General features: G+C 44.5%; 1 protein-coding gene across 1 annotated transcript in view; it reads left to right on the top strand.

Moving 5' to 3' along the window:
• The window catches only part of LOC129333518 (nardilysin-like), a 56,677-nt gene extending 50,283 nt beyond the window's left edge, over positions 1–6,394 (top strand). Inside the window, exons 29-31 of the mRNA XM_054985236.1 lie at positions 554–670; positions 3,664–3,753; positions 6,200–6,394. Coding sequence (XP_054841211.1) covers positions 554–670; positions 3,664–3,753; positions 6,200–6,394 — 402 coding nt within the window. The remainder of the gene's footprint in view (positions 1–553; positions 671–3,663; positions 3,754–6,199) is intronic.
• The last annotated feature ends 5,922 nt before the right edge of the window (positions 6,395–12,316 follow it).

Here is a 12,316-nt window from a genome sequence, read left to right as displayed (position 1 = left end):
TACTGGCATGCCATAATTTTGAGATGCTGGTATTCTGTTCTTAATCTGTTACTGCACACTAGTGCTTCTGCTATGGCCCACACCTTTTGCCTGCCAACATAGTCAATCATAATATACGTACAAGTAGTCTAGATCAATGCCCTGACTGAGATGCCCCAGCTAGCTCAATCTCATCAACTCCTGGAAGCTAAGCAGAGTTGGCCTTGCTTAGTAATTGGATGGGAGACCACCAAAGAATCCCAAGGTTGTTAAACGGAGGCAGGCAATCGCGAACCACTTCCAAATGTCTCTTGCTTTGAAAACCCTACAGGGTCACTCACAATATGTCACCTACAACTTTAGGGTACTTTCAACCACCACCGTTCTAGATCAATAAGAAGTAAAACCATGTTTTAAAGATATGTAGACTGAAGCATTTATGGAGTAAACCATGAGCCACAACTGGCAAAGTTACTTTCGCTGAGATATACAGTGTTAACTTAAACCTTTGAAATCAGGATGTTGTTACTTTCTTGTAAGCAGAAGCTTTCCTAACGTGACACATTTTTAATAGGTCTCAGCTCTAATAAAGCTTAAACAAACAGATGACTCTCATCTTGGTGAAGAAGTAGAAAGGAACTGGAGTGAAGTGATTACTCAGCAGTATGTGTTCGACAGACTTGCCCGAGAGGTAGTACATTAAAAACACAACTTTGTTTTCTGGAAAACAGTCTGCAACATCTGACGTATAGGCGTTTTTTTTTTTCTTTTTAAGATTAAACATTAGCTATTGAATAGCTTTGGGCCTGGTTCAAAAGCCAGCTGAAATGGAAAATAGGGATTTAAGCTGCAGTGTCAGCTCACTAGTAACTCCATGGAACGGAATCAACTCGAACCTAAGTGCTCCACCATAACAGATTTGTTCCACAGTGACAACACGGTGAAATGGAAAGAACTGAGCTTACGGAATCAGGTTATCACCGCAAAATAAATCCTCAAGCCACTCTTCACAAGTGACAGTGTACCCGGTTGTTTCCCGTACAAGGATTATCTCTGGCTAGGAACCACACGTGTGAGGAGTTGTGAGTGAGGTCTTCAAATGAAACTGTAGTTACCATAAAAAAAGAATCCCTTGTGATCAGAATCAGATTTTCTCTTCCATGGGGACTGTGGGAATAAGAATCTCATCTGTTCTCCTTCTGCAGCCCAAAACTGGGGAGACCGTTTTGGCAAGCATGGTGCCTCTCCCCATTATGTTCCGTTCTTTTCTTACTTATCAAAGCTATAATCAGTGAGAGTTCCACGTCAGAAAACTAAGTGTGTTTATAGGGGGTTCTTTATTCACAGGATTATATAGTGTGGAAAGGGAGCAAAAGTATAGCAAGTCGCTTGGGGTCCAGAAAATACAACATTCTTCAGTGTAGAGGGCCTATAAGAAGGGATGGAGATGGGTGAACCAACCCATCACTCAAACCACATTTTTGCCACAAAATTATGATCTTCTGCTGTGTATGATTGAAAAGAAGCCTTGAGACAAAGGTGATGGATGAAAATGCTGTTCACTCAGCCCATGTAGGGGCATTGCTAAGGTCTCATGATCTTGCTTGGCATTGGATACCATTGAAAAAAACACTCTGGGCTACAATGAGTTCTGACATTCATAGTATAAATTGACAAGGTCAAGTGACTAGGGCTGCCCGTCCCCTGATGGGAGTGAGGAATCCCCCACTCCTAGCCTCTGTCCCCCACCACTCACCTCACTGGCAAGGGGGAAAGTCCCCAAGGAATGGGCCTGAGAGGCAAAAAATCTCCTGGGCCTGCACAAAGCGCATGGAGTGTCAAAAGTTGAGTGCTGAGTCCCCCACTCTCCCACCATGAGGGTAAGGGGACCTAGCAACCTTAGATATGACTGATACTAATAACAATAGTGCACTTATATACTGCTCTTCAAGACAAATTAGTGCCCCACTCAGAGCAGTGAACAAAATCAGTGTTATCATTACCCCACAATACAGCTGCGGAGCTGGGGCTGAGAGGAGAGGCTCATGGCAGTAATTGAATTTGAACCAGCAGATGGCTGATTCGCCCCAGCTCCGCAGCTGTATTGTGGCGTAATGATAACACTTCACCACTCCACTACAGCAGTTTATGTTGCCAGTTATCAGCTGACTTCCATATGGTGGCATGTTTCTTAGCCACTTTGTGTGTTCTTCTGAACAGACAGGTGGGATATAAATAAATTAGATAATGATAACATTCGATTTAAATACCACCCTTCAGGACAACTTAACACACACTCAGAGCAGTTTCAAAGTATGTTATTATTGTCCTCACGATAATCACCTTGTGAGGTGGGTGGAGCTGAGAGAGCTCTGAGAAGCTGTGACTGACCTAAGGTCACCCAGCTGGCTTCAAGCAGAGGAGTGGGGGGGGACCTGGTTCTCCAGATTAGAGTCCTGTCACTCTTAACTAGAGATGGGCACGAACCTAAATACAACCCCAAAAAACCCACAAACCAGGCCGGTACGGGGTTCATGTACCAGCGTTCGTGGAAGCTACTTTTCACGGAACTTCCATGAACTGTATATTGGTTCATTGGGTTGTATTTACAGGGGCAGTTTAAATGGTCATTTCCTCAGGGAAATGGCCATTTAAACTGCCCCTTTAAGGGACTTGCAAGGGCAGGTCCCTTTAAACTATCAGCTGGAAGGTGGGAGGGGGATCCCCCTCTGCCAGCTGATAGTTTAAAGGGACCTGCCATGGCAGGTCTCTTTATCATTATCTAATTTATTTATATCCCACCTGTCTGTTCAGAAGAACACACGTGGCAGGTCCCTTTAAACTGCCCAAACCCCAGCTCCCAGCCCCAGCCCCACACTTACCTTCCCCTTCAGCGCGATGTCCTTCCTCTCCTCCCGGTAGGGGCGGGAAGGCCGTTTTCGGCTCTTCTGTCACCCTGGGGGCCCGCAGGGCAGCAGAAGAGGCCAATGGCCTCCCCGCCCCTCAAATGGCCACCACGGCCATTTAGACTGTTAAATTCCCCTTTCCTTGCCACTGTTAAGTCCAGAAAGGGGCATATAAACCTCACGAACCATGAACTGGTTTGTAACTGGTCCAGTTCCGTGGATCGTGAAACCCACGAACCGCAAACCTCCTGGTTTGTCTTTTTTTTGTTCCGTGCCCATCTCTACTCTTAACCACTACACTAAACTGGCTCTGATTTCAGCAAGAACCATGGCTATGCTCTGTCTGCAGTCCAGCAATCTATTCACCAAGGCAGTGCCATGGAGTTGCTGAAGCAGTGTGTTGCTTCAGCCTGCCCATCACACACTACAATTCCAAGTGACACTGTGAGAATATACAATAACTGATTTTGATTTACAGCTGTTGTGCGGTGGGGGAAAGCATTTTTTTTTAATCATTCACATATCCAGCTCATAATGGAACAAAAATAATTTGTGTAGAGTGTGTGGGGAATTCACCTAACATTTGTGGTGGGTATTCTAAACCTACAGTCAAATCAAGATTTATATTTTAATTGTTTCTCACATATAGCACTTTGTGATGAAAGGTTAAAAGTGTGTCCTTAATAAACAAGTACATTCGTTTGTCTGTGTGTCTTAAAGCTTATATATTTGTTCTTGGGATTCTTTTGAAAATATGTTTTATTTCTTTGGTTGGTAGATTGTGGCACTGAAAAGCCTTTCCAAAAAGGACCTGATGGAGTGGTTCCTATTACATAGGATCAAGGACCGAAAGGTGTTGAGCACCCATGTGAGTATATCTGGAATTAGGTCTCTTTCTCTCTAGATATTCCTGTAGCACAGTGGTTAGGTGGTTTGGTTGCGAATCAGCCCTCTGCTAGTTCAAATCCCATTACTGCCATGAGCTCAGTAGGTGACCTTGGGTAAGCCACTCCTCTCAGCCCCAGCTCCCCAGCTGTATTGTGGGGATAATAATAACACTGACTTGTTCACCATTCTGACACAAGACATCTTACATGGGGATGCTCAGGTATAGGAAGTCACAATATTAGCCAGGAAGTGCAGATTAAAAAGACAGCACCAAAGGCTCTGTCAATTTCACCTCTCTACACAAGGGTAGTTTAAAAAGACAGAGCTGGTGGAGATCACTTCTCAGAGGGTTTGTTAATTTCATCTTCACCTCTTCGAACATAATAATATTATTATTATGACTTGTGGGTCACAGTTAGGCTTTCTGTTCTCCATGGATCACCTCAGCTCCTGCACATAACCAAAGGTTCACAAGTGTTTTTTGTAAGCTCCCCTTCCATTGACAGCTCCACTCACACCCTGGAAAAGCCTGATTGGCAGAGGACCCTCAGAGACCACATTGGACATAGGAATAAATGCACAGCAAGAAGGGGGAATTAGCAGGTCAGCCCTCTCCATTCTTCTGCAAGGGGAGCACACTCCTCAAGACAGCAAAAAGCTCATGCAAGCAGGGCCAGCGAGAGTGTTGCTGGAGCCTGAGGCAGCTTAAGGGCTGCCGCTGTGTGTGCATGCATGCGCGCACCCAGACTGCATGATGACGTCACTGCGTGTGACACAGGGGCTGGGTGGCACACGGGGGGGGGGGGGCCTTCCAGCCCTCCCATTCAGTTGCTCTGCAGGCCAGGCGCAGCCAGCCGCCCTGGCCACCGGCTGCGCCTGCCCCGCAGAGCAACTGAATGGGAGGCTGCCTGCTCAGCTGCCCCACACTTCTGCCGCCAGCACGCACTCCTGGCTGGGCACAGCAGCTGCAGGCCAGGTGCGGCAGGTGGCCGGGGTGGCACGCGGCAGCATGCATCCTCCCAGCCCTCCAGCTCAGATGCTCCATGCGCCGCCCCAGCCACCTGCCACCCCGGCCGCCTGCTGTGCCTGGCCCACAGCTGTGTTGGCAGCGGCAGCAGAGGCAGCACAAAGCAACTGGGTGGGAGGGCTGGGAGGCTGCCCGCTCAGTTGCCCCACGCTGCCACCGCCAGCACGCGCTCCTGGCCGGGCGCAGCAGCAGAGGGCAATTGAGCTCCATGGCGTGCACCCCCACCACCGGACCAGCACCCCCTCTGGTGCCTTAGTGCTCGAGGCGGCTGCTGGCCCAGCCTCAATGGGCATGCCGGCCCTGCATGCAAGTGCAAGAACAGACAGTTTCTGACAATTCCCATTCTTGCTTGAGACTGTTCTTATGTCCCATGCCATTCCTGAGTGACCCTTGAACTTCAGGAGCAGTTTTTGGAGGGAACATGGTACAGTGTGGGTTGCTATGGGATGAGGAAACCCTCCACTGATTTCTTCCATTTGTGAAGGATTTATTTCAACCCTCGGTCCTTCATAACATTTGAAGAAGAACAGCCGAGTCATATTCCAGCTAGGAAATTTGCTCTCAGATGAAAAAAAAACACAGGTCACACTATTAGGGTGGAGGTTGGGAAAGCTGCAGGTTTAAACATTTTTTAAAAAAAGAAGAATGAAAAACAGGAAATGTGACTTGTTCACCACCACCACCCCCAGAAAATCATTATTAAATTTTACCACACAAACATCACTCCTATACAAAAGATCAGAACTGCGGGTTGCCTGTTTCCCACTGAACAGTGGGAGATGTCCATATTTAAGATTTCAGCTTTCTTGTCATAGCCTTTTGACAAATGTGTTTAAAATAAAGACATGCAAAGATCTTAGTAAAATACTCTTTAATTTGAAAACAGCAGTTGTGACTTTTTAATCTGAAACCCATACCAGAAAAAAAATTAAAATCTTAAATTTTGCTGAATAGAGCATAAGTATACGTGAAGTAAATGTCAAAATATGGAAGTGGAAGACAACCTGCACTGAAAGACCATTTACACATAAAAAGTTGAGGTCGGATAAGTACAACACAGGTGGTTGTGGTAGTGATGGCTGAATGTATTGAATCACACTGAAAACAGTGCTTTGCGGCACAAAAATCCAACACTAACCTAATTCCCTATTTCCAAATGTGTTCTGTTTTTGTTAAATTTATACATCATGAAATCGATATAGGATAAACCAACTGCTGGAATTGGCTTGGTGAGTGTCTACTTGTTCTCCTGAGGTATCATCTGTTTGTGGGAAGTTAGACAGAAAAGTCACAATTAAAGTAATGTGAGGATTCTCTTTGAAGGAAATTGAGCTTTGTTCAAATGTTTAAAATCCAGACATTTGCTGACTTGGTAACTGATTGACCTTTGAATTTTCAGGTGGTTGGATTTGGTCAACAGGAAGGAGACCCGGAAGTTAAACATGCCTCCACTGTTCAGGAATCTTTATTTGGTCAAGCACCTGAACTAACATTTTTACCCTCTTCTCCCCTCTTGAATTTCCCTTCTGTTATGGACATCCAAGCTTTCACCTCAACTCTGGACATTCTTCCTTATCATAAGATAGTAAAATAAACCTTCATCTACTTTCCCCTCAAGCTTGATTATGGCGCATGTTTTCATGGGATTTTACCAATAGTGTCTTTTCTAGTACGTTCCATGAGCCCTACACAACCCAGCAGTGAGGCAGGAATGAGTAGAGATTTTGTGTGGGGATACAGGAAGAAAGCCAGGGTAGATCTGAATTTTAAAAAATACCAGTCAGTCTATCAGGGGAAGTCTCTGAGAATATCATGATATTCCAACTATTTTCATGTTACACTAGAATGTTTCTTTAAAATTGATGTGTGCCAAATTGGCCTTCCCACTTGAGTCACTGTGTGGTTTCCTCTACCTGGCTTCACATAGACCCCATGCAGGAACAAATAAATGAGAACTCAAGAACATCCAAAAAATGACCACCTCCCTTTGTACTTTGTACAATGTGGTAGTTCATGAGGGGTGGGTTTTGTGTAAAGCGCTGTTAAGTTGCTGCTAACTTATGGTGACCCCTGCTGGGGTTTTCAAGGCAAAAGACTAGCAGAGGTGGTTCGCCATTGCCTGCGTAGTGATCCTGGTCTTCCTTGGTGGTCTCCCAAGTACTAACCAGCACTGACCCTATTTACCTGCCTTTAAAATATTAATGTCTCTGCATGATGGAAAGGCTGCATGTGTGCACTCATCCCTCTATCTTGAGAACAGGAATGACATTCAGAAAATGAATGGAGGGTAGAAACAGGGAAGGATTTGTATAGACCACCATATTTGGAAGGGAGAACTATCCAGCCACAAGTACTGGAAAGGTACTGAGATACTGTGAGAGCCAGTGTTGTGTAGTGGTTAGAGTGTCAGACTCAGATTCAAATCCCCAATCTACCATGAAAGTTTGCTTGGACCAATCACATATTCTCAGCCTAACCTACCTCACATGTTGCTGTGTGGATAAAATGGAGGAGATTAGATTAATATAAGGCACTTTGGGACCCCACTGGGAGAATGGCAGGGTATAAATAAATAAAAATTTAAAAGGAATTCCACCCCCACCCCGCTGGGCGAGCTGACAATATCTTGTAATCCTTACGAATTTTTATTTTCTTTTGCTTGGCCCAAATCTTATCTCAATCAGTTTGCCTTCCAATACATTGTAATGCCTGGATTGCTTGGGCTGAGGCTGTGTAAATGGCCATATATTGTGAAATCTGTGTGTGCATGTTAGACTTGAGGATCTTTTGATGTCTTCCAACTTTATCACTCTACAGCTTCCACATATTCCTCTTTCAACCTGATCAGAACTAGAAGGAGAGCCAGGACTCTAATCTGGAGAACCAGGTTTAATTCCCCACTCCTCCACTTCAAGCCAGCTGGGGGACCTTGGATCAGTCACAGCTCTCTCAGAGCTCTCTCAGCCCCACCCACCTTACAGGGTGATTCTTGTGAGGATGATAATAACAAACTTTGTAAACCGCTCTGAGTGGGTGTTAAGTTTTGATGAAGGCAGTATATAAATGGAATGTTATTGTTGTTGTTGCACAAAAAAGTGCTCTTTCCCTTTGCCCCTTCCAATCTTCTGAGCAAAAGAGAGATGAGACAGACAAGGGCTGTTGTAACAGAGTATATTTGCAAATATAGGGTACCAGCTTACAAAATGAGCTTAGAATGTACCACAGAACAAAGGAGCACATGCTTCTTTTAAGGGCTTGTGACATCATTTTGGAGAAACGAAAGTCACATTCAGAATAAGGCACCTGATCACTTTTATACCTTTACATTGGACTATTGTCCACCGTTCAGTCTCGCGACAACATCATGTACCATCCTTTCTTGGTCTCCATAGCAGCATCTTCCTTCATTCCACAACTGGTTACTTTTCTACACAAACTCTCTTCTCCAAAAGGGGGAAGGGGGTGGAACTTATAATTCTCCCTTTGTTTCTAGCTTTGCCCTGTTCATATACTGGCAGGACTGTCCAGTTATCTATCTTCAAGGATAGACATTCTTTCTTTCCATGTACAGCTAGGGAGAAGAAGGGGGGGGGGGTGGCTAAAGACAGAGACCAGTTACTTTAAAACATAAAGAATCCATCTTATGCTTCTTGCTAGCTTACTATTATTGCTATATGATTAATCCATAGTCTTTACTAATATTTGCTAATCCCACATTGTTGTTATTTTTGTTGTTAGGCAATGTTCATCTGGTTTGTAATTATAGGAGTCATGTGTTTGTTGCTCACTGGTGCATCCATTCAATACATCTCCAGTAGCATTTGAACTTCATAGGTCACATGAGGAATGGGAAGCTGCCATAGGCTGCACCTTGGAAGAAATGGCAGCAATGCTGTTTTCAGTAACAAATACAAATGCAACCTGTATGTTGGCTTTGCTGGGTCACCTGGCCTTCATATTCTTCTGGGGTCCCCACGCCCTACAGTCTGGAAAATGGGAGAGAGGTTGGTGTTGATTACTTGGCAGGCTCTATGTGATTGGTTGGCTATATTCAAAATGGTCACAAGATTTATAGGCCTCAGTTCGGGAAACCCCCAAAGAGGATTGCAGGGGGGAACGTTGTACACTCTTTTGTTCCTAAAGGCTTTTCCTTACCAACTGGGATCTGCAGCAGGAAATTTTGGACTGCAGCTGTTTTGTGATCACACTGTTCCAAATCAGCTTTTATTTGCCTGCTTTTCTACACTTAGCACGCACAGCACACAGGTGTCGATGATAGCAAACAACTTTAGAGAATTCTGAGCAGCAATGACAAAATATGATTTGCTTTTGTTCTGGTGCTATTAGCTGTGTTTCAGAAAGAACAATTATTTGTGCCAAAATACTCTCAGTGCTACGTATCCACACAAGATTATAATTTAAAACACGGGCAGGGAGGTTTCAGTTCCATTTTTTCCCTAATGTAATATTAGTACTTTTTATTAAAAGGAGTGATAAGAATATTAGATATTTCCATTCCAACTCCGTTCCTTTCTCACATAGTATAATAATGATGATCTCACTTAGCCTTTAGGGTGACATGACAACAAATCATATTGTCAGTGTCGCATGGTAAAATGGGAAGCAAAACCCTATTCCCTCAAAATGTAATTTTCTTTTGAATAACAAGCTCTATGGAAATAGATTCTTGTAAGAAATGGAAACAGGAGAGAGACACACAGAGAGAGATGTCTTATTGTATTTTCTTTTCTTTTTTTTTTACATGAGTGAACAAACAGTCACTAATGGTAAGAAGAAAACAAACTATTGAAAAAGAAGGGGGCAGAAAGGATGAGTGGGTAACCAAATGGGAAGGGAGGCAGGAAGTAAAAAAAAAGGAAAACAGAAAGATGCAATTGCTGGTAACTGCACAGTTTTATCCCTTGAGTTCTACGAAGGAAGGATGGGATAAACTCCAAATAAATATGATCTTGCCAAGTGGAGCACAGTCTGGAACTTGAAAGGTTGCTCACTTTTTGGTACAGTGGTTAAGAGTGGTGGGACTCTAACGTGATTCCCCACTCCTCCACTTGAAGCCAGCTGGATGACCTTGGGTCAGTCACAGCTCTCCAGAGCTCTCTCAACTCCACCCACCTTACAGGTAGATTGTTGTGGGGATAATAAAGTTACATACTTTGTAAACTGCTCTGAGTGGATCCACTGCTCTGAGCGGATGAACAGGAAAAAAATGAACATGATGTTAGTTATTTGTTGCCATCCACAAACAGGGACTCACGAACAACCACAAACATGGCCCTGTTCACGAACATGTTCATGGTTGGCTGTTCGTAGGAGCCAGCAGGCTCTCCTCCAGCCATCATCCAAGTTTGGTCAAGATCCCTCCTGCACCACTCCCAGAAACCTGACCTGAGCAGGCACCAGGAAAGGTACCAATAATAAATAATAGCTTGGCCCCAGAGCCTGGCAGCAGCCCTGGAAACTGAAGGGGTAGATCCATATCCCACCACACACAAACAAAATTCAAGCTCCAATGCACTCTCCCTGTCTCTCTATCAAAATGCAAACAGCAGCTGTCTCTCTCCATTGTCTGCAAAGACTAGCCAGAGCTGGGAGCCCCCCCTCCCCCATGGTGTTTGCTCTCTTGTATCAAATTTGGAGCTCCACACTTGGAAGGAAGACCTGTCTATCAAGCTAAATTGGGCTTAGATTGAGGTTTCCAGGGCAACAGCAGTTCAGACAGAGTTCACACAATCCTTGCCTATGTTGCCAAGGGAATAGATTGCAGGTGCCAGACTGTCTGGCTTGACAAACAGCAACAAAGAAGGATTGCAACGACCACCTGTTCGTTTAGAATAGGGCCTCACAAACAGCTTGTTTGCGAACAGCAGATTGGGCTGTTCATGGCTTTTTTTTGTTCGTATTGCTGTTCGTGCCCATCTCTAATGTTACGTTGTTCTGAAGGGCGGTATATAAATTGAATCTTGTTGTTTTGGTGCCATAATTTTGGCTTACAAGCTTTTCCCTTCACTCCAGATACACAAGGGTTGGTGTCTGGGAGCTGTGACTCCACTCCTGTATCCACTCCGGCAAGACAACAACAACAACAACAATAATAATAACAACAACAACATTCGATTTATATAGTGCCCTTCAGGACAACTTTTTTTTTGAAATTTTTTTTATTTTTTTATTACCTACATTAACTAACAATACAGAGGGAAAGAAGGGGGGCAGGGGAAGGGGAAAAAAAACAGCAACATATAACAACACTATACTACAAATAATGCTTTCCCTTCATACTGCCATTATTAAAAAAATTAAAACTTTGTAAGATATTGATGGAGTGGTTGACCTTGCAAAATACATATTACAATCCAAATTAAGTCTTCCCCCCCCCCCCGGGCCTCGGACGCAGTTCTCTCTGAGCAACTGCAACCGCAGTGCTCGTTCCCCCCCCCCCCTTCAGACTTCAAATCCTTTTCTTCTTGCTTGGTGTCTTGCTGAAATTTTTGATTTTTGTCCTCAAAATCCCTTAGTTGATCTTCTGATGTTATCTTGTAAGCTTGATCTTTGTAACTAAACAAGATACCTTCCAGAAATAGCCATTTATACTTTATTCCACGTTCCCTCAGAAGAGCTGCAAACTTTTTATACTTAAATCTTCTTTTCCGAACTAAAAATGGAACGTCCTTCAGTATCTTAACTTTATTACCCAGAAAGTCCAGATCCGCATTGTATGAGTTGTATAGGATAGTGTCTCGGATCCTCTTAGATGAAAAATCGATGATGATCTCGCGAGGCAGCTGACGCTTCGTTGCATATTTTGAAGAAGCCCGACGGACTTCCAAAATGAAGTCCTTCTTCTTTAGTTGCCCTCGTGGGTGTCGCCAATAGTTCCGAGGCCAGATCCCATAAATCCTCATTTTCCTCCTCTTTCACATTCTGGATGCGCAAAATTGTCTGTGTTCGTTCCACTTGTAGCCCGATCAGTTGGTTCTCCACCAGCTTTAACTCTTTATTCGTTGCCCTCACGAGTGATGCATTTTCCAGAGCAGACTTCTCTGCCCCCCCCCCGCTGCTTCCTTAATGGTTTTCACTTCACTCTCAATTAAGCCCACCCTTTGATCTGTTTCATTCAGCTTGTCAACAAAGGGCTTTATGGCTTCGATAACCGACCTCTTCACCAAGTCCTCGAGCGACTCTCCTTTCCCCTGCAGGGCAGCCGAGATTGACTTGCCCAAAGCGGGACTCTGCTTTTTCGCTGCCATTTTAGGGGGGGGCGCCGACCAAATTCTGAAACTCAGCGAGGGGGAAGAACGAGCCTTCTTAGCTTCAGATCCCACCACTCCTTCGCGTGCGCTTGTAATAACAGAAGGGATTCGCTTACTTACAAGCTTCCACCTAGTTCTGCTCTTTGCCGTTTTCCATGGCCCGGCAGCACTCGAGGTGCCGCGCACATCTGCCGGCCTCCATAGGAACAAACGGGCAATTTACCCCCTGCATCGATTTCAGGGGG

The sequence above is a fragment of the Eublepharis macularius genome, chromosome 7 (assembly GCF_028583425.1).
Source record: "Eublepharis macularius isolate TG4126 chromosome 7, MPM_Emac_v1.0, whole genome shotgun sequence".
Classification (NCBI taxonomy): Eukaryota; Metazoa; Chordata; class Lepidosauria; order Squamata; family Eublepharidae; genus Eublepharis; species Eublepharis macularius.
The sequence above is the reverse complement of the archived record's forward strand: the minus strand, read 5'-3'. Positions and strand labels throughout refer to the sequence as shown.